At 41.7% G+C, this 23741-nt stretch overlaps 1 protein-coding gene across 5 annotated transcripts in view; it reads right to left on the bottom strand.

The window, feature by feature from the left end:
- PTK2B (protein tyrosine kinase 2 beta) overlaps positions 1–23741 on the bottom strand; it is a 509984-nt gene that overhangs the window by 195741 nt on the left and 290502 nt on the right. For all 5 annotated transcript variants that reach the window (XM_085613103.1, XM_085613101.1, XM_085613104.1 and 2 more), the window contains exons 4-5: positions 14556–14794; positions 3791–3969 (exon numbers count right to left, since the gene is read on the bottom strand). In XM_085613103.1, coding sequence (XP_085469229.1) covers positions 3791–3969; positions 14556–14753 — 377 coding nt within the window. In that variant the 5' untranslated portion in view covers positions 14754–14794. The remainder of the gene's footprint in view (positions 1–3790; positions 3970–14555; positions 14795–23741) is intronic.

Here is a 23741-nt window from a genome sequence, read left to right as displayed (position 1 = left end):
ACTCTTGGTTACCTTCAAAACAGTTGCAAAATCATAGCAACCTGGAGTCGCAAACGGGATTCACCAGCAATGCCCTTCACAGGGTCTCCTTCTGCCTTTCCACACAACACCAGTTTCTTCATATGGGCACCTCCTGGTCCGAATAGGTCCAACAGGAGTCCATACTGTTCCCTGTCATCTTTAACCTCTATATGGAGCCACTTGGTCCTCCACTCACAGACAACGGCATCAAGATTCACCAATACGACACATGATGCACACTCTATTTAAAATTCTCCTCTGCTGCAAACATTGTCTTCGCATCATCCAGACCTGGCTGTCCAGTGCCTACCTGAAGCTCAAACCAGCAAGACAGAATTCCTGCTATTTTCCAAGAACAATAAACATGAAACAATACAAACCTGGCTCAATAACATGAACCTTAACAGCTTTGACCTCCAACTTTCACCTTAAAATAGCAAGTTAGTGAGATTCACCCTGGACACCTGCCTCACCCTCAAGGAATATATTGTCAAAAAACACAAAGACGGCCAAGTATCAGTTATTTTTTCTAAAAAAGCGAAATAGTTTCTTTCAGAAAACAACTTCAGAAGTGCTGTTCAAGCCTTCGTACTCTTGCATTTGGACCTGGTGATAACCTGCTGTGTGGCCTCTCAGACTACACACTGGCCCTCTTTAAGGGCACGTCTTATCCAAGGCCTGAGTAAATATGATCACATCACCTCCATTTTGATGGAACTCTATTATCTTCTTTGCCATTCCGTACCATCTTGAAAACCAGCAGCATAATTTACAAAGCTACCACAACCAGAACCCCTGCTTATATTACAGACAAGCTCACCATTTCTGGTGGTGACCTGCACCCCCAGAGCCCGGACACTGTTAGACTGAAGGCTAAGAAGTGCAAAAAACAAAAAAAACAAGGTAGCAGGCCTTTTGTTCACCTGTGCACCAAGCATCTGGGACAACATCCTATATCTACAAACATATACTAAGCATAATGCTAAAAACTGCCAGACTGTGATAAGGATTAAATCTGATCCAAGTGTGCAAATAATCACTGATCTTCTTCTGTGCCACAAATCATTTAAAACCCGGCCTCTAGATAGTAAATAGACATTCTATCAAAAAAGAAGCTCAATTTGCTAAGAATAGTCATTATGGAATAATGGAATACTATGACAACCACTTGAGAGCTAACTTAGAGTCAGGCATTGTTTTAGTTCTTCAAACACAGACGTCCAACTAAAATACCAATTTCTATTCTTATCCTTGATTTCTACTTAGCCCTTGTGCAAGTTTTTAATGCATATATTGTTTTTTACTTCAGCACGTTTACTGGGAGATCATCTAGTTCATTCACTACCCTTTCTAGCCTTAAATTTCTAAAGCTAGGACCCTTTTCAACAAACTAATATTATGACATCAACTTTAGGTGTCGTCTTTTGCTAGTAATGACTTGATACTTCCACGGTTATCATTCCCTTAAGCATATTGGATGACTCCACCATGTCTCCTCTATCTTTCTTTCAATGTTTATGTTCTCTAGGCTCTACTAAAAGTAATTCTGCTTAAATAACACACTATTGTGAGCTTCAATTAGCTTTATACTCATGAAAGATGGCCTCCACAGTAGAGCAAAATACTCAACATGATTTGTTAAAGACAGAGTACAGCAATACCGCAGTCTACTTTCTGTGTTTATTTCTTGCATCCATCATTCCACTTGTTCTTCGAACAGTTTCATCACTCTGTATCCCCACCATAGGACCTCCGACAGAAACAAACGCCATGTTTCTGTATCTTGGTAGCACAAGCCTTCTTTCCAGGCTACTCTGCCTTTTTGTGCACTAAATACATGGTTTTGCATTCACTCATCCAACCTTCATTTTCACTCCACTGCAAATCTCCTGGTTTTTGTAAATCAGGTCTCATGTTTGTCTACTCCCTCTATAGCACAAACTATTTTTGCCTTCAGCAAATCTGGCTCAGAATATAGGAAACATTCCCAATGTTGAGATCAAACCTGTTCTTCTAATACAGAAGATACATATTCAACCTGGCACTTCCAGTATAAGGCAGCTGGCAAAGGTGTTAAATTCTCATAGAGATACTTTCAGCACCCACAAAACAGGTGTAATGGTAGTCTGGCAATTTTATTTTACACCAACGCCTCGTCATGATGCTATATGTAACTTTTCCTAACTATACATTGACAAAACATAACCTGGAAAACTGTTGTCTCATTCCAATTTGATATTCCTCTGTGGGGCACTTGGCCCACATGGTCCTTCCAAGCAACAAAATGGTGAATGTGCATCCTCTAGCATCTCTCAAGTAATACAATGGAGAGGAGATTAAAGTCCACAAATGTTATTAGCAAATCACCGCCTTTTTTCTGGATACTACTATGTCAGCCTTCCTTTCAAAGAACATTCTACATGATCCCTCAAGAGTCTTTAGACTGTCAACTAGTAAAGTGAGCTCAATAACTGGTGTTACTAATTTGCCCACTTACTTCTGTTTGCTGGCTATTTAGAAGTTCTAATATCAGGGATCTAGTATACAAGGTTCCTTTATTGCTACTTTTCACATTCAGTGAATACTTGGAGAATATTGTGAAGAAATCCCCATTTGGTTCTGTGCATTGCTCAAATTGAAAAACTGCAGTCACTGCGCCCTATAATTATCTCTCTCTGTGCTCCTAGATCTCTCCTCTCCAGAAGGGTTTGAAGACATATAGAAGTTGTGGCCTGTTTTATACTCACCCTAACAAATTTCAATTATTTGTGATAAGCATTGACTTCCTGGCTTCCAGAACATCTCAAGTGTGAACCTTTTACCAGTTGACACTATCTCAACTCCCTCTACTCCTGGAGGTCCAAACACCAAAAAATGGAGCATCCACTTGGAAGTGGGTGAGTAGGTGTGGGAGGGAATCTGTACATGACAAATACTTATGGACCACCCTTTCTGCTTTCAATCTCCCTAGAGAGTGCATGCATCAAACCAATTAATCACTTTCATGATCATGAAGGGCTCTTGGTAGCTTACTAGGACAATTCCACTTCTACTTATTGAGGGAAAATACTGACTAAGGCACATCACTGACCCTGTTCACCAACCATGCCTCCCCCATCTTAGCCAAAGATACCTTAAAGATATATACACATTGCTAATTTTACATCCCTCTGTAAATATGAAGGAATTTAAAATTGAAGGCTAAAGATTAAGTTGGTAGCATTAGCTGGATTTGAAAAAAAGCACCACACAGAGCAAGTACAGCAAACAGAATGTAGTATGGCCAATTGGTGGCCTTAATTGAATCACAGGTGTGTGCCAACAAAAAAAGCATGCCTTGGGAGCAAAAAAGTCACAGTGATAAGCTAGAATCCAGAATGTTGGGGTTTTTTTGTGTTTTTTTTTAAATAAAATCAAATTTGAAAAAGCTCCAATCTTCACATAAAAATAAAATTTTCGATGTTTGAGCATTTTTTGTGAATTTAGTATTTTATAATATGTTTTATTTATACTTGTTTCTTTATTTTTTAGTATTATTTTATGCTTCAAATTGTAGAAATTGCTTAATTATCGGTCCCCAGTTCCCGGTAGTGAATCAATGGGAGTCAACAGAAGGCAATAGGTTAAGAACTGCTGATCTAGCGGTCTGGTTTGTTCAATATTTATTAACCAATGTATCCATATTACACTGACCACAATGTATCCCCCAATCACAGCTGTTCTTGATCACAAGCTCCAGAAGAAGATGCATAATATCATTAAACGTTACCTCCACTCTGCCTCCACGTGCAGGTACTCGTACTTCTCCTGGACTTCGCCCACCGTAAGGTCTGGGTGCAGCCAGTGGATCTCGTCAGACTTCAAGTGTTTCAGACGGAGCCCGTAGCAATCAGTGTGCAGGATATCTGGTCCAATTCTCCCACTTGAAAGAATAGAGCTAATAATTTCCTAAAACAGAGAATTTTTCAGAATTTTAATTTTAACCAGAATAATCAAAACAGATAGACTTTGCATTGACTAAAAGAGCTGCGTAATTACAGGATGAGTGCTTATACCTGATAGACAAAGTGGCTTGAATCGATCTTAACCTCTGAAAATAGATGTGGGTAGTATTTCAATCCCTAATTTTTAGCTCTGACTGCGGCTATACAAGGATTCCAATGATTGTTGATCGCGAAAAAATGGAGTACAACAGCCTTTACTGTCCGTTAAGTCCCTTCTGAATAAAGACACAAGCGACGACTTATGAGATCTTCTCAGTGAGATGAAGCTTGGGTTCTTATCGAACGGCACACTCGAGACCCCTGTTTGGGCACACCCCTCCAATTGGGGAGACTCACTGAAGCAACAGAAAAGTGATTGGTCAAATAACCGAATCAATGTTAACCAGAGGAAATTCCTATGACTAGTGATATAGTCTATATTTTTCAGCATGTCTGTGACAATACAGAAGGGGGCAACCTCCACAAATCAGTCTTGGCAATGCAATTAAAAACACTTCTTGTACAGTCTATATGTATGACCTATGAAAACACAATGGACACCATGCCAAATTAGATATCACCTTCTACACCTCTTGCGTAGGTAACTGAACAGCATCTGCTTCAATCTCAGATGTGTGCTAACCACTCGGTAATCTACCCATGCCTCAAAATGTACAGGGGTTTCAATACCCCATCTCATTATGCCTAGTTCATGCGTGTTTCGCAAAGAAAGAGAAGTCCCTGTGTGTAATTGGGGAATGATGGAGATGCTGATGGTGTGAGACACTGAGGCTAAATTAATTTTTTGATTCTCTGTTGGTGGTAATCAGAAGTTGGGTGGCCTGCCCTCTTAGACAAGGTTAACAGCAGGAAATTAGGAAACTAAGATAAAATATTTATACTCTTATTATAAATTTCCCGAAACGTTTTCAATTTTACCTACACTTTACCATAGGAAGATCTCCACCCCCACTGTGGAGTCTCCCTGCAGTAAAGGAAAAAAGTTTATTTAATAAAAAAAAAAAAAAAAAAAAAAGGGGGAAATATATATATATATATATATATATATATATATATATATATATATATATATGTATATATATATATATATATATATATATATATATATATATATATATATATATATTGGTCCTGATGAATGCTCTCAAATTTCATTGAGTCATTTTAATATTAAATATTAAAGTAAATGAATGTCATTTATTTATTTTGACTATAGAACAAAATACAATAATGCTTCAGGCTAATAATAATAATAATAATAAGAAAGCCATTTCTAAAGCGCCTGGCTGCACTAAAAATAGTGTGTCCCCGCGCTGAATTGCTGCTATGTCACAGGAGGCAATGAGTCATGAGAGCGGAAAGGGGCGGGGTGGAGAAGGGGAATTAGTTGGATGGAAATAGGTAAGTTTTAAGTTTGCCACGAAATCTGGTCTCAGAAGGTTCCATACGGAGGTCAAGCGGTAGTTCATTCCAGTTCCTAGGGGCCAGGTACCTGAACGAGCAACCTCCCATTCTGGCTCTGCGAATGCGGGGAAGTTTAAACAGCATCGCGCCGGATGACCTTAAATTCCGGGTGGGGCGATGGATAGTGAGAAGCTTTTGTAAGTATCTAGGACCTTTGCCATGGGCGATGCAATGCGTGAAGCATAAGGCTTTGAATTTAATGCGCTCCTTAACCGGGAGCCAGTGGAGTTTAGTTAGAGCATTCTTCCCAGATGCTCTGCGAGGCAGGTTAAGTACCAGGCGAGCCGCCGCGTTTTGTACGCACTGAAGACGATGTAGGCCTGTTTTACTTAAACCTAGGAGCAAAATATTGCCGTAGTCAAGGTGGGGTGTGACTAAGGCATGGACGAGTGTTTTTCTAGTGTTGATGGGAAGCAGGTCAAGGACTTTACGGAGAGTTTTTAGTGTGCTGAAGCATCTACCCATTACTTTGCTAACCTGAGACCTGAAAGAGAGATCGGAGTCGATCATTACTCCGAGGTTTCTGACAGATTCAGCGGGAGTGGGAAAATTTCCCAATTCTGCAGGCCACCACATATGCGTCCAGGCATTTGAGGCTTTTCCGACGATTAAAAGTTCCGTTTTGTCGCCATTAAGGCGCAGACAGTTGTTGTTCATCCATGTTGCCACTGCTGATAGGCAGTTGGAGAAATTAGTGGCATCTTCCGTGTGGTCGAGCGTAAGCTTGATCATTAACTGGGTATCATCAGCATAGGTGACAATATCCACACCAAAAGCTTCAACAATATGGGCCAAGGGTTCCATATAAAGGTTAAACAGAGTTGGGCTCAAACTGGAGCCTTGTGGAACCCCATGGGTCAGCTTGCGGGGGGAAGATATAAAGGGTGGGCAGTGCATTTGGAAACTCCTGTTATCTAGGTAAGATTTTATCCAGGCAAGGGCGGATCCCTTCACCCCCATATCAGAGAGGCGGGACAGCAGCGTGGTGTGCATCACGGTGTCAAAAGCTGCACTAAGGTCAAGTAAAACCAACGCTGCTGTCTGTCCTTCATCCACCATCTGTCTAAGGCATTCGGTGGAGTATAGGACGGCTGATTCCGTTGAGTAGCCAGCTCTGAAACCCGATTGGGTGGGGTGAAGAAGGGATTCCTCCTCTAGATAGGTCATGAGTTGGCCGTTGACCACTTTTTCCAAAATCTTCGAGCAAAAGGGGAGGAGGGAGATGGGACAAAGATTTTGAAGTTGGGAGATGTGGGTATTGTTTTTTTTTTAAAGTGGGATGACCTGTGCTGTTTTCCATGCATCAAGCACATGGCATTCTTGGAAGGAGAGGCTGGCAATATGAGTGATCTGATCAATCATGCTATCCAGGACTCCCTTACAGCGCTTAGGGGGACACACGTCACAGGGGGAGCCGGATTGTATGCTGTAGGCAATGTTCAGCAATTCTTGTCTTTCGGGAACTTTGAAATGTGTCAGACCAGGTATTGTGGTAAGATTGTCTGTAGGTGCTACATGCTTACTAGGGGCATCGGTGTTGATTGTGAAAGTGGCATGTATTTTATCAACCTTGCCAACAAAATGATCAGCAATAGCATCACATAATTCACTGGAGTAGGTGTCTTGCGCTTCGAGTCTGGTAGGGACCGTTAACTCTTTGTAGATGGTAAAGAGTTCTCTGGTGGGATTGTCGGCGCATTCTATTCTACTCTTAAAGTGGGCACCTTTTGCTGTTCTTATAAGTTTATGATATTTGTTAAGTTCTGTTCTATATAGTGACTTACTTTTATGGTTATAGTTTTTCCTCCATTGTCTTTGCAAATTTTTGCATTTAACTTTGGCTATTTTAAGATCCTCAGAAAACCAGGGGGCCGTTTTGGTATGTCTTGCTGGTGGTTTATGTGTCCAGGGGGCTACCGTATCTAACGCGTTGGACATCCAAGTTTCATAGCTATTCCATGCCTCCTGTAAGGTGTTACTAGGGGGTGGAGGTTTTTCAAGTAGGGCAAGATTAAATGCATCTTGATTGAATTTTTTCCAATCTCTCCGTTTCAGGGGTAGGGGTTTGTTGGATCTTGTTTCTGAGGACGTGTTTTCTATATCGAACGGAATAATAAAGTGGTCTGACCAAATAGTTCTGATCGGGGGGGACACGATTACACCCTCCCAGTTGGCAAAGATAGGATCGAGAAGGTGGCCTAGTTAGTGTGTGGGGGAATTGGATTGGGGGTTAAATTCTAGGGCTTTCAGTGCTTCTGCTACGTCTTGTGCCTCCCTGCAATCAGCAACATCGAAATGAAGGTTTAAGTCTCCTAAAATGAGAAATTTTTTGTATCGAAGTGCTGGTTGGGTGATTAGTTCTGTGAGTAGGTTGCCGAACTGAGCTGCCCCTCCGGGCGGGCGGTATATAAGTAGCCCATTAATGATATTTTTTGTTCCTGCCTTTATAGTGAAAAAAACACCCTCGCTATTAGGTAGCGAAGCCTTCCCTAGGGTGCATTCTAAGTGTGTTTTATGCAATAATGCAAGCCCCCCCCTCTCTGTTTCTGTCTGTCTAATCTGAGTATGCAATAACCAGAACGGATGGCTTCGAGAATTTCGGGCGATGAAGTTTCGTCAAGCCATGTCTCGGTAAGAAATAGAACATCCGGACAACTCTCCGTCAATAGATCGTGTATTTCCAATTTATGTTTCTTCAAAGATCTGCAGTTTAATAGCAGCATTTTTAATTTCGCTGTCGCCCGTTTTTCCTTTAGCAAGGGTTGGAAGGTGCATTTGCAGGTTTCGCAGATGAGGGGTAGAGCGTCCGCCTGCGCGGTGTGGAAGCAGCTATCTAACAGTGTAGGGCATAGGGATTATAGTTCTTGTTTAGTGTAATGTAAGTTTTGTCTGTGAACTGCCGGAAAGTCCCGGGGGACAAGCGAACCAGGGGGTAGGGCCCCGGGCCCCGTTCGGCCGCGGACGGGCGCAGACGGGCTTGCCTTTGGCGCGCCTTCGGCGCGCCGGCGGCGCGCCCGCTGCGCGCGTCCGCTGCGCGTTTGCGCCATCGCCCCAGATATAGTGCAAGAGAGACAGACGCTAGAACTGCTCCCTGCACTACACCCAAGATGGCGGGCGCGTCGGGACTGAATGAAATGAGAACAGGTGAGCTTCACTTATGGTAGCACAGACTTAGTGGAATCGAACCGGAGTTAAGAATCAGGAAGTGAAAATAAAAGCACTTAAAAGCCCCGTTTTTAGCAGCCCCCAGACCAGGTTAAGAACACAGAAAATGTACAGTTTACAATTTTAAAAATCGCTGTTTGATCAGTAAAAACGCTAAAAGGAACTCACAGGGAACGATGAGCGCTTCCCTCTCACTCTCGGCTCAAGCCTCAAGAGTGGCAACACTGCGCGTTCGCGCCATCGCCCCAGATATAGTGCAAGAGAGACAGACGCTAGAACTGCTCCCTGCACTACACCCAAGATGGCGGGCGCGTCGGGACTGAATGAAATGAGAACAGGTGAGCTTCACTTATGGTAGCACAGACTTAGTGGAATCGAACCGGAGTTAAGAATCAGGAAGTGAAAATAAAAGCACTTAAAAGCCCCGTTTTTAGCAGCCCCCAGACCAGGTCAAGAACACAGAAAATGTACAGTTTACAATTTTAAAAATCGCTGTTTGATCAGTAAAAACGCTAAAAGGAACTCACAGGGAACGATGAGCGCTTCCCTCTCACTCTCGGCTCAAGCCTCAAGAGTGGCAAGTAGAAAACTTACATGTGAGGATTTCCCCATAGAAAAGATAGGAAAGTGGAGATTTACACTCAAAGCTTTATTAATAGCATTTTGTAGTAATTTTACACGTACAAAGCCCTACACAACATAGGACCAGAATAACCGAACAGCTGCATACACTTTCACCAACACATCAGGCACTTACTCTCTGCCTCACTCTCACACATTCCCCGCATCCACGAAAGCAAAGCTTGAGGTCGCTCATGCTCCTACATCGCACCCAAGACATGGAACGACCGCCCTTATTACATAAGAGCCTCCTTCTCACTTCTTGAGTTCCGCAAGAAGCTGAAGAGCTGGCTCTTTATATAAGCACCTTGGGGACTACAAGCCTACACAAATGCATAAGTGCCTGAATACCCTCTTGGGTGATTAGTTCGCTATACAAATCAATATAACATAAAAATACTACTGCAGTAAATTTATTAGTAGTATATGCAGTTTGTGAACTGGCCTCTATATTTTTTAAGTTGCAGTTTAAAAATAGCTGTCGGCCATCTTGGATTGCAAAATCAATAAATTATAACTCAGGGCTGGCCAAATTTGCATGCAATCATTGCAAGAAAGCTGCGCATAAGTGAAATGCATGCTGGTGTACTAGCTCCAATTTGGATTTTTTTTTGTTAAAAATATACAGTGTCCAAAATAGCAACCCATGCATGCACACTGATGCACAAACAGACATTTTGGATGTTTTGTTCTTGTGACTTTGCACAATTGCAAAGCAAACAGGCATTGGCAAAACAAATAGCTCTGGGCCTGCTTATTCCTGATAAGACCAACTGGTGTTCCAAGTGCTAGTTTTTTTAACTTCCTAATCTCTAATCTTTTATCTAATGCAGTGTTCTTGCTGCAGGTGTGCAAGATCCACCTGAAAGGATGAAATTGTCAGCCAAATAGTTGAGGTCTCTGGTCAAGATGGCTTTGTATAGATGCAGCTGGTACTGATGACAGTGGAGTTCCATCAGGAGGGAGATGATGTGATCATATTAATTTAGGTCACCATGAAGGCCATTTGCTGTATTCAACTTGTGTGTTAGAAGAGGATTGTAAGCTTGTAGGGAGATTTTTCAAGGAGGTAGTTAATAAATTAGAAGCTCCGAACTGTCTTAATTACATTGACAATGGGAGCAGCCACAGTTTTATATTTCCTTGGCCTCTTTCAAATTGCACTTTTGGTCCATCTCACCATAGTCATTCATTACAAACAAAACATCACCATGGTGAGCCCATCCTAATGGACAGGCTATGATTTGCTAAGACTTAAATGCTCTCAATCTCTTCTTCTCTTGATACTGACATGAGACAATGTTGGGTCCAACATCTGACCCACATTATGGATTCCTGTCTCCTTGAACACACTTTTTCTGTTGACATCCTACTGAATCTTCCCCAAACATCTGACATTTTAGTTTGAAAAGCCGATACATATGTCCAATTAGTGACATAAAAAGACACTAAACAGCACAAGTGGTTGTTCTGCTGCAGTGCCGTAGTGTCATTTTTGGAGACCATCAATTTTAAACCAAAACATTGGTAGCTCCTACACATATCATCTTCAACTTGCCTGACACAAACCCCCAATCGAGATAATGCCTTGTTCAGAATTTATATGATGAAATTACACTATTAATACCTGCTAATACAGTGATTTTAGACTTTGATCAATGTCTGTGTTACAATAGGCGCAGAAAACAAAGTTGCACTTAAGAAAGTAGTGCAAATTGAGCTTCAATGCCAGAGGCTTAGTGTGACACATAATTGAAACCCCAACGTCCATACCCTTGAGTATTTGGGAAAACAGGTCCTTATATGGTTGGTTTTTCTAACTTTGTCTCCTGCAGAGGCCTTTACCTGACATCACTGTGGGAACATCTTAAATGCCTGAAAAGAAGGCGATAAGCACAGTCCTCCTATTTTCTCAGTGTATTCGTCTGAGCTTGTTCAGAATCCTGCTGGTTTAACCACAAAACCACACATCAAGCAACTAAACTATTAGCACAAGAATTCGATAATGCTGATGGTGCAGATGCATGCACATTTAGTAGCAGGGGAAAAACAGATTGAGCTCATACAGGGATATCAGTAGCAACCGTGACCTGGGGAAAAGCCGGCTCACACATAGACTGATACACCTTAAGGATCTGGTTACAAGAGTGCAGGATGTAAGGGCAGTGAACTTTGCTGTATGAAATACCAACGGTACAGTATGCAGTATTTCTACTGGGAAATCCTCAAGGGATTCAGAGTTAATTAGGTTGGCCCAAGATAAAACATGCATTATCACAATGTATGCACCAACTATTACAAGCAGTTTATCTCTCTGACCTCTTTTCTCCACACACATTTTGTCAGGTTTTCCTAGCAAAATGTGTAAACAACTTGGAAGGGAAATATTTGGTGCCAGGGTAAAAACTGTGCATTGACTGTGGTCAATGGTCATACCCTCAACGTCTGTGTACCTTAATAATGTGATAGGGAGATTTAACTTTAGAGAGTCTGTTGCTGAGATCAGTCTTGGTGTCCCTTGCTGGGCCACACTAAGCCTTGACGAGAACCCGCTTGCAGTTTACAGCTTCACCCTAGGTGATCCTGCTATTTATACGGCATCGTTGTTGTTCAAGAGGTTCCTTATTATCCTCTGGGGCTGGCTGTTTCAGTCTACTGCCTTTTTAGCTCAACCTGCGCACTGTATTAAACACTAAATAATGCTGGTTTGTTTTTGCCATTGCAATGTCATAGGCTACTATTTGAGACTTCTACTTAAATACCTCTAGTCATTACAGTAAATAACTATTATTTTTAAGATTTAGTTTAAGATAAATTAACAGTTTTCCTTTTGCTATGTGCATGTGGCCACTGTGTTAACAGAGAATGGCCCAAATATTGTTTACGTCCTTAGACACCTTTATGTTGCCCAAATGTCTAATTTTGCACATGTCCTCAACTCAGTGTGTTTGCCTTGCTACCTTTCCAAGAAGTTGAAGTTGAAGAAATATTCAATATTTGATATGAAAGAAATTGTTCATTCCGGGGCGACTACTTCACTAATGTCTTATTCAGGCCTTAGAAATCAAGCTATTTGTTTGAGATTGTGATGCTGAAGTCATCCATGCAAGCTCAGTAGTCGAAGTATCAACTAGCTTCTCTGGTGGCCTTGGCATGCCGTCAACGTAAGTGAAGTCGGTGTCCTCTTATTGAAGTCGGTGTCCTTCTAATGCTTGCAGCTAATAGCGGAAGAACAGTCTAGACTCTACCCTTCCCTTTTAAATGTCTATTATTGTGAATCTCATGGGTGCATCCCATTCCTTATTCTGTATGTGAAATGCTGCAAATTGCACTGGTCTTGTCAACAGAACCAGCTATTTCTGTATCTAGTAATTATGTTGAATCTCATTGTCTGCTGAAGCTTTTTTGAATTCCAGAACACTGCTCTGTGTTTGGGGCATTTATGCCAGTACTCACCAACAGCTGCACAGAACAGAAATAGAAATTGGGTATTCAGTTTTGAAAACAGTTGATTATTAGCTTCTAAGAACTTGATTGCAAACCAAAACCTGAGGTCCCTCTGCATAAGCAATAGAAGCCTTGCTTTCTTGTAAGTTCTGTAATTTGTTAAGTTTCCTCGCAATCCATGATGTCTGCAGTGACACCCTTTATTAATACAAACAGACAACCAAAACAGTGTACAATCCAAACACAAGCACACTGCAAACATTGATGCACTAGAAGCAAATAAGCAAAACTCATGTGTATTTGTTAGCTACGTACCATCCCACCTTCACAAGAGATTATTCAATACCCACACTTACAAGATCTAACTCCCTGAATTCTAGGATCCCACACCCCTATGGTCTTTTGTGAAATATTCTATGTTGTTTAAACATTTACATTTGTACGCGGCTTGTTGCCTAAACAATCACTCCATACAAGTCTACCAAGCTTAGTATACACCCAGGAGTATTGCGATGTAAAGGTAATACCGTACTAACTCTCACACAAAAACTTCAGCTGTGAGAGAAAGTACTTTAATTCATTCAGGCAAACTACTAATCAAACAATCTAAGTGTATCAAGGGCGCCCTGTTGCCTTCAGAGCAGCAAATCCCTGAGACTTTACACACTTCTCTTAACAAAATGAAAACTCCGAAACTGTCTTTATTGGGAAGTAACTCCAGAATCTGGAACTCTATCACCCGCACTATCAGGACCAACACCTCCTCTGTCACTTCCAACTAAGTAACGAAGCCTTCTCTTCCTGAAAAGTATGGTCCTGGGTGGATTATACTAACTTTTTGACTTCTGTGGACCCACGCTTAATCATTTCTGGAACCCAGGGACCCCCACTGGGTCATTACTGGAAGCCAGAGACTCCAGCCTAAGCATTTTCAATTATTTAATCAGCAAAACAATTCCTCCAAAATTAAGGAACAAGGATTCATCAAACAAATACATAAATGGTTACATTAATTCACAAACAAATATAAAAAATAAAAAAAATAAAACTTATATGGGAAGGTTGGAGCCTTTCTAAATTCAATTGAAGTCACTCATCATCCATACTATATTCTGTTTGATGCACTTGCTCTGCTCCCGTGAATCAATCTGAGAATACCAACTTAATTTTTAGCTTCCAATTTCAAATTCCTTACCATTTACAGAATGTTTAAGAACTTTTAAGTTTACAATTTGCTTCTTTATTTATAAAGACTTTACAAATCTGTAATATTATTTAATTTTCTAACCAGTAGCGGACCACCTGACTAAGCTTTGCTGACTCCTTGTACCTACCTCTTTAAATATTTTTTTATTATTTATCTTCTGTTATTTATTTTGTCCACCATCTTTGTATGCAGACTTTGAGCCATGTTGTTATTGCTGACGGACATTTTCGCCGCCTGCACTGCAGCATCTAATTAAACCATGCTGCAGTTGGAGTTGGTGAAATTCCCATAGGCAGGATGGGGAGGGGAGCAAAGGAATTGGGAAAGGGACCCCTCCCCCACCAAAAAAACGTGTACTCACCTTTGGGGAATGGGAAATAATAAAACTTTGAAGAACATCAACGTTCAGAATGTGCCAGTGTCAGTGAAATATCCGCAATTACACCAACTTCTGTTAACGCGTTGCTTTTATAAAGTAGTATTCTGATACAACGACCTCAGCTGCCATGTGGGTTCCCGTAAATTTCCAAATAATACATAAATAAATTGAGACATTTCACTGTTCACCAGCATGACTGCACGCCATGTTACATCCTACAGGAAGACAGCATCCAGACTGCACTCACCTTTATCTCGGTTTGGATGCTACACTTGACCAGTTTGAAGTTCTTTCCCAAGAAGGAGTTGTTACTGTGGAAACAGACTTTGAGAATTCGCACATCATCCTTGTTGGTATCGTCATCTATCAGGGGCTCAGATGGCTCTTCTTCCTTTCGAAATGAAATACCCCTCAACCGGGAGAGAGTGGACGGGTTCAAGGACATCCTTAGATGTGGAGGTCTACTAAGAGTGGAGCATCACTTGCCTGTGGGATGGAGAAAAACAAATCCTTCAGCATTCCACAGATGTAAAAAACAAGGCAGAACACTCATGCAGCATCACATTTTTCCTAGAGACACGGGACCACAGAAAAATGCACTAAATCATTTGCCAAACATGAATTAACATTTCACTGCTTGGTCAATGAGGGCTGGATGTTTAAGATAATCACTGATGCAATCCCTAATTAAATTAATGAAAAGTGAATGCATCGTGGACTAGAAGACAACTTCTATTTAAGTTTGTTATATGTGAATGTATTTTGACTGGATATCCTTAAACTCTGCCATGGAGCCAGTTCTCATAAATCCAATGGTGGACAACAACGCACTATCACATTACATTGATTAAATTATCATACACCTAAATATCTCTTCCCGAACAATGTACTTTAGCCCCAAAGCCTACCAACCATTTCCGCAGTGCAAATCTTTTACTGCCAGAATTTGTGAGACATGGTACCCAAAACTAAAATCCTGGATTACTGTCAGTGCTCTTCGTGCTCTTAGTGATTTTAATTGCTGGGTGCCTGTCATCCTCCCAGCCATGTTCTAACCTGTCAAGTGCGCACTAGTGGGAGACATTCTCTGATGGATGATTGCATTTGAGGAATGAACTACAACTTCCAAGGCAGTTCACAAGGATGGGAACACATCAGTTATGGTTGAGGTGATCCAGATTGCAAGATGCTAGATCCTCATCACCCTTTGTAAAGGAAGGCGTGATAGACAAGCCTTTGCTGGCCAATCCTATCCTGATGGAAAGGTTTGTCTTAGAGTCAGTGTCAGCCTGCTCCCTGGGATTTTTGGGACTTTAGTAGAGCAATGTTCCAGTGATTTTGAAGGTTTTTTGTCTTTTTGATCTTCTCCCTCCACCACTACTCAGAGAGTGGTTGTGTTAGGGATAGTTTAGTTAGTTAGCTGTTTGTGCACTCCTTGTCTAGTTTATCTACAAATGTTTATCGTCCAATGCTGTCATAACTTCATTGGCTTTCAAGAACTACCTCTGTTTCACTCTTTGAGACCTATTTCCAAAACAAAATACAAAAATAGGATATTCCGTAGTTCAAGTCTCTGTAGAGGTATGTGGTCACGACTGTCATACATGTTTAATATATTTTTTGTCAGATTGATAGTTCAGTTGTTAATGAGCATTCCGTGCTTTTTTCTGCCGCTCAGCTTATACTACACATGCCACATAAGTAGAGACCCTCTTGTGATGATGTCCTCTTTCTGACTCCTCTTATCGCTATGTATGAAACTATAATAAGCTGTTTTAATTAGCCTTAGTGTTTGCAAGTTGGATGTGGGTGTCCTTGCTGCAAATGTCAAGCACATAAAGAAAGAAGATGTGTGTCACAATAAATGAGTCAGGCCTATTGCCTTTGTCATGAATTTTCCAAATAAACAAATCAGACTCCGGCATCAGACATAACATTTCCCAATTAATCAAACTGACTTATAGCCTTAATCATTGCCTTGTCACCATAACCAACTTAGGCCTACTGTATTGAGCATAGGCCTATCCACAAACCATTAGGCATAGCGTTAAAATGTTTTATAAATGATTGAATAACAGTTGGAAAAACAATATACAACCAATCGTTAATGGGCTTAATAAGGATTTTCAAGAGTAGTTCTTCTATCGACAGGGTTAGTCACAGGGGTAACCAACATCAAAACCCTGAACTAATACAATAATCAGTGCAATTCCATGTAACAAAATAACTGCATACAGGCTCTATCACAATGTAATAACAAAACACCCTTAAAGGACTTTTGCCTTTAACCCCTCCGTTGCGTGCGTCAGCCAACAGCCGTCGCGAGCACTACCTCCGTAGTGCTGCGCACATCCGTTGGCCGATGCGGCCCCGCCCGCGCACGGAAACGTCCGCACCACGGCGGATTCTACGCCGCGCTAAAAGGGTTAACATATCCTTTCCACAATGCATAAGTCAAGCTTTCTGCCTTTGTTTCAACTTTTCTAAATAGACAGATCGAACCTATGGCATCCGACATTCCTTTTTCCAACAAACCAATCAGGTATGCAGCCTTCATCATTGGTGTAATATCACAAAAGGCAACTGCTGTTATCTGTTCTCCAAACGGATATACAGATTGTCGAATAAATTCGACGAAGGGGTGAACAAAAGCTTTTTAGAGAGAGGGAAAGGAAAGAATCCGACAAAATGGTTTGTCCTAGTACATAACCACTCTGAGTGTTAGGATATCCAAAGATATTGGAGAAGACGCCTCACTCACTAATAGTGACATGCTTCATCATTGGCGTCTTTCCACACCCAGGTAAGATGGTACTACCTGGGCGGACTCAACCAAAGATGTTATGGGAGTTCTTATATAAAGTATTTACTGGTTATGCAGGGAACCAGATGGGTGATATTAAAAATATCTACAGGTATAGCCAAACTCTATTTTTATTCTTAGGGTACCCGGGGTATAAGATACAATTGTGAAATTCAGTGGGTTTTTTTTTAATTAAATTTATTCAAATATACCCTCTATAAAATACCAACATGTTTCGGCCTTCGACGTGAGCCCTTTCGGGTCTGGGGCCTTCTTCAGGGCTAGAATGTCTACTCCAAAGTATCTCTGCTATCTGTTAAGCAATATGTTAATGCAGAGCAAATGAGGCCTATTGCACTCACCTATGTTTCTTACTGATCCAGTAGTTTTTCTACTGAATGGTGCTAACTTGCACCATGCGGGTCAGTAAACTATGGTGCCGTCTTGTAGTCAAAGATCGGTCACCGCCTGTATACCTATGTTACACGCCCCGCTGCCGCCGAGTGTTTATCATTGGTGTGCCATTGTAAGCAACTCAGACCTGCTGTACTGAGCATAGGCTTTCCCACAAGGTAACCATCAAGCAGACAGTGCCATCATTAGAAATATGTACAAAGTCACAGTTGGCAAAACAATATACATCTGCCACTAGGAGGGCTTTACGAGGATTCTCACAGAGCAAATATTCTACTTCCCGAGTTAGTCAGAGGTGGTAACCAACACCAAAACCTTCATGTAACCAAATACCGGTATACAGGCATTAGCACAGTGCCAGTGTGCTCTATAAATAAAATAATAGTAATAAAAATAATAATAACAACAACAAACATAGTGATACAAGGTGGGGCAGTAATAAAAGTGAATATTTGATGGAAATCTTTAAAAACTCAAACTTGCGCATTAACCCAAATGAAAAGCTGATATTTTAGGTCAAAGGGAACTTTTCTTTAGCAGAGGGTAAGCTTTGGTTTGGAGGCATTAGATTATTTAACCAAAAGGATAAGTAAGAATTTGCCCACTGGTTTTCCAATGACTGATGTGGAGACATTTCATCATACTATTGAGATAGTGAAGCCAGAATCATTAAGAATGGTTCACATAAAGTATATGTTTGCTGTATTATATCTATAACCTGAACAGCAGCCCTAGTTTCTGAGAATGTGAGATCTGTCTAACATGAGAGATTTCTCTGCTGGCTACGGCCTGAGATTGTTATGTTATGTTATGTTATGTTATGTTATGTTATGTTATGTTAGGGAGATTTCTAAAGCGCACGACTCACCCTGGGGCTTCTCGGCGCTGTACCTAGTTGAAGACTAAGGAGGATAAGAGAAACACGTGACGGAAGAGAGAATTCCCAGTAATCAGAACAAAAAGGTTTTCAGTTGTTTTCTGAAAATACTAATGGAAGAACATCCACGCAGGGAAATAGGTAGCATATTGTGGAAATGTGGATTTTCCTGGTCAGTTATGTCCCCTATCTTGGACCCCAACGGTTCTATGTGCATGTCACAAGTACATGTATGTTCCCTCCAGTTCCAGTTTCCAAAACGCAAACATATGTGCGTCCACCGTCAACATGTTCTCTGTCAGATCCGCCATCAATGGGCTGGATATTCGATTCCTAAGTATGAAAGGCCACCGACTTTATATGGCTAAGTTACTCCATTTTTACAGTTCAGGCAAGTAGGCCCGATCCTGTCCTTAAAGCCTTCCCTGCTCTCTGTCTCTGACAGCTTCAGCTTGAGCTCGCATCTGTATCCATGAACTTTGTCCTACTCCCTGTGCAGCTAACGGTGCCTGCCTCGGCCAGTTTTTGCCTGCCTGCCAAGAAGCTGTATTTCACCTTCGAATTATCTACTTTGCTCTTCAGCCGATGCATTCCTGTTCGGTGATTTAGGTAAACATTTCCTCTAAGCTCACAAGCAAAGGACTCGGCCTTTCCGTCCTCCTGCAAGTAATTCATAGCCCTGTTGCCATGGAAAGTTTTCTGCCCCTCGCATCTCATATAGACACTTAGACGCTTGTACACGCACACACAGTCAGTATAGAATAGATTCTGTCCGAGAGTCTTTTCTTGTGGATAACATAGTTCTCTAAACATAGGATGTTAGATATGATTTGGGATTAGGTTGACTTGACCCCCCAGACTTCTCGTCTCCACATGTAGAGCTAAATGTCAAGTCCCCTTCACCCCCTAGTTGCACGTCAATCACACGTCACGCTGTTGCGCGCGCATCTATGTTAAGTATTATCTTATAGATCCACCTATGCATGATAATCAGAGCCAATCATGTTTCTTTCTGCTCCTTATTACGCCTAGTTTCGATTACGCACCAATATGTCATTTCTCTTATCAATTGTTACGCCTTTTGCATTCATTTCATTGTAATGTATGAACTATAAAAGTTACTTCTTGTCAATAAAGTATTGTACTTCACTTCCTGAACCCTCGTGGTGACGGAACCTGAAGGCCGCCACTCGAGTCGGCCATTTTGGAATAAAGCCCATTCAGAAAATCTCTTATACCACGGATTCTGCCTCTTGTTATTCTGAGCTATTTTACTTTAATTTAGATTCTGTCTGAAATTCAGTCAAGGTAAAAAAAGAATATTTACCACATAATGGCGCCCGAACAGGGACACTTTCTCATCTCACGCGCCGGCGGTGCGTTGCAGGCCCGGTCTCCTGCCACAGCTGGACGGACCATAAACGCGTACCAGCAGGATTTCCTGTAAGCTCCCTCCGGTCAAGCGGGGGCGACTGAGGCTGCGATCAACCCAGACGAGGCGGTGAGAAGTGCGAAGTATCCCGACCAGAGCCTAGCTGAGAGAGCAAGATCCGAGGTATACAGAGGCCCACCAGGTTGTCGAAATCCCGATGTCCAGAGGGTCCGCTGTCCGCAGTCATCGAGTCCCGTTCATTCTCTGAGGCCTTCCGTTTCAAGGAGCTACTCGGTGAGTACCATCGCCGGGGAGGCGTGTTGACAGCACATAGGTTGTGCCGGTCAAGACGGATTTGGGTACACAAATCCGGTCTGCACTGTTTAGCAGTGTATATGTACTGTTTAGCAGTATATCAAGTATTCCGAAGTATTCAGTTATTGTCAAGAATTCTGCTTGGTGATTAGTTATGCAGACTGTCATCATTGTTGGTCATTTTTAAAGGTTAAAATGTTTAATGTTAAATGTTTAAAGTGTTCAAATGTCTTGCATATTGTGGTATGAATGATTGTTCATTGTTCACCGTTCATTATTGTGTTTTCCGTATTAAGTGAATTCAAGAGTAAGTATCAGATCAGTTGTCGAGATGCCGCTCTTCTCGAAGTTAAGACAGATTACTACTAGAAAAGGGGTGCTTGAAGAAGCAGTTCCTATTCCTCCTAGGGACACCCCAGGGCATTTTATGTATCATAAGCATGGCTTAGATGCCATATTGTTTCTTGATCTATGGGTAGATTATACCAAGGGATTGCCGGAAAGTCAAAGGTGGCCCGCAGCGGGAACCTGGGATGCAGAGTGCATCATGAAAGTGGAGGAAGAGTTATGGAAAAGAAAAGTCAGACAGTCACAGAAAGACGCTGTTGAGTTATGGCGTAAAGAATCTCATAGACGTACAGAAAAAGCACGTAGACAGGCAGAGAGGAGTAAAGAGAGTTCAAAGGAAGTTCAAGAAAATATATTAATTGAGGAAGGTATCCGAGTAAAATCAGAACAAGTAGATAGACAAAGAAACGCTCTTATGAGTGGTATGTATCCCCTCCTAGCCGAAGGACTACCTAAGGCTGTTCCAGAGATGCCAAAAGACTTGCCACCCCCATTATTTCCAATTAAGGTACATCCAAAAGGGCATCCCAGAACCGCAGAAGATGTTTTTCTTTCCTCATATCTAGATGACGCAGCTCCCGAGTATGCTAACCCCACACCACATAGACCGTCTGGCGGAGGGGTTCAACGTCAGGATCAGGTATCTGTCCCCGTGCAACAGCAAGTCCCGACGCGAGCTCCGGCAAGCACGTCTGTTTCCGCATCTGTCCCCGCAATCGATTCTACAGTGGTATCGACACCTATAGTTGCTGTGTCACGTTCGACGAATCCATTCACACCCGACGCCCCTGAAGGGGCCACGGGAGGTGCAAGCAATACTTTTACGCCACCTAGAATAAATAAACTTATTTTTCAAGAATCAGCGCATTCACGTACACCCAAATTCGTAAGTGAACGTACGCTTAAGGAACTCCTTATAGATTGTAGATATGACCCGGTGGTCGGTAAAGAGGACGAAATGGTCCTGGCATCATTACGTATCAGACGAGCCGCAGAGTATTTAGCGAGGTTACCAGGAATGACTACGCATCTAGATAATATATATCATTTTGTCCAAACAGGGCGAGACCCAGAATGTATTAACAGAGCTATGGAATTCCAGAAAGTAGAGATACAGGGGGAACTGTTACGTTTCCTCATAAACTGTGTGATCAGAAATCAAGACCGTCCGGGGGTAGACCCGAATACAATGCTTATTCTTACAAGATGGAGCCAGAATATATCAGAAGGGAGACACGATAAGAAAAACTGTATAATAGCCATGTGCCGAAAAATCCGTAGAGAAATAGAACGCATTCACGAAGAAAGATTGGAAATAGACGAGTTCGAGCAAGATGAAGTCTCCGAATCAGGGAATTCCGCAAGACAGTCAGAAACCATAGCATACGTAGGCAGAGGAAGATCCTGTGATTATACTAGATGTTTTTCTGATCCCATACACTCTGTATGTCCAAATAATAGCAGAACGTATCCGACGCCTGTAATAAATTTAAAGTCTCCTGAACATCTGTTCCAAGCCGCAGATAAACTACTACGAGAACGAAGGGGTTACCACCTCCTCGATTCCATGGATGAGCAAGAATTGGCCAGATCAGCCGTTCACTGGATTGACAGTCCTGAAAAATACGGTGATGAGACCGTAGCACACACGTTTTTTAACCTTAGTGCAGATGAACAACGTTTAGCTGGAATCTATATGATTCAGCAACTCCTTATATTATATAAGAGCCAACATGCTGACCCTGGTCCTTTACCTGATATATTAACGGAACTACTCACGAACAGATGGAGAGGTTCTAGTAACAAGTTGATTAAAGAAATATTAGTATCACGTAAACAGTATGTCCTTTTTGTAAATCCGGATTCTTTCCCGCTGCCCCGCAGAGAAAGAACGCCGTATTATATGGATAGACAAAATCCCTTACGAGAAGTGCACCCAATAAAAGGCGAAGACAATGAGTTTCACCGTGTATTTGTATACACACCCATATCAAAAATTGAATTGTTAGAAATGAAGAAAGTAGTACCAAGTCATGACAAAGACCCAGCGGGTTTCCACCGAGAAATTAAGGACATGTTGCTGATGGGAGAGTATACCTATCCTGATATTATGACGATATTAAAGGTGCTCTTACCTGCTGGTATTTATGAAAAACTGAAAGAAAAAGAGTGGGAAGTGGGAGACCAAAAGATAGATTGGACAGCATTAGAAACGGAAGAAAAGGCCCGAGCTGCAGGTTCAGGGCTCGGGGATAAAGTCAAAGCATTACCAGGTTTACTAGTACAAGTACTGCCACGTTTGTTAACTACGAAAAAGGAAGATTGGGGTGCAATCACGGCCTGTAAACAAAAGCATGATGAAGACACAAGTGACTACTATGCCCGATTTGAAAAATGTTTTGGAATAAATAGTGGTATAAAAACAAGTAGTGAGTCGTATCCACATTTATTTGTGACAAAATTAGTAGAAAATGCATTACCTCCAGTAAAGAATAGAATATTGAAATTCGAGAGTACCTGGCAAAGTAACACTCCGTCACAAATGCTACAAATGTTACAGTATCATCACAATAGAATTAGAGATGAACAAGAACACGAACAAAGACGTATGAAAGATACAAAAATGAAAATGCTAGTGTCTCAGACAGTACCGGCTGAAGGACATAAAAAGGGTATGACACAGTCCGATTCAGCAGGACCGGTAAAAGGGACATGCAATTATTGCAAAAAGCCAGGTCATTACGTACACGATTGTCCAGTTTTAAAACACAATATCGCCATAGGTAAAACACAAGAAAGATCACGGCCACTCAGACAAGATCAGAATGAACAAGGAGCTATGCCACATTCCCAGGCCATGCCAGCCGCACAACAGCCAATACAGTTTGTGCCAGCTGCACCACCGTTGCCTGTTACTGCCACACAAACCACCACACGACAAATGTATCAGACCGCACAGTATGAATATCCTGAGTATCAGCGTTACGCATGAACCAGCCTAGAGAGGGAAGTTGACTTACCGCTTATCGAGATTCCTGTAGATCAAGAAGGACCTTATGTACATAGTGAATTATTAGGTCAAGATAGAAAATTCTTACTCGATACAGGGGCAAGTCGTACAACTATAAAACGTAGTGAAGTTCCAGGGGCACCCCTCTCAGGCTCTCAAAATGTTTCCCTTGGTTTTTCAGGAAAACCTATTGTTAACGAAGTATCACAGCCTCTTCCACTTACGATAGGACCTTTGACACGAACTACAGATTTATTGCTTACTAAATCATGCCCAGAAAATTTGTTAGGAATT

Source organism: Triturus cristatus, chromosome 6 (genome assembly GCF_964204655.1).
Source record: "Triturus cristatus chromosome 6, aTriCri1.1, whole genome shotgun sequence".
In the NCBI taxonomy this organism is placed as follows: Eukaryota; Metazoa; Chordata; class Amphibia; order Caudata; family Salamandridae; genus Triturus; species Triturus cristatus.
Note: the sequence above shows the minus strand (reverse complement) of the source record. Positions and strands in the feature narration are given on the sequence as shown.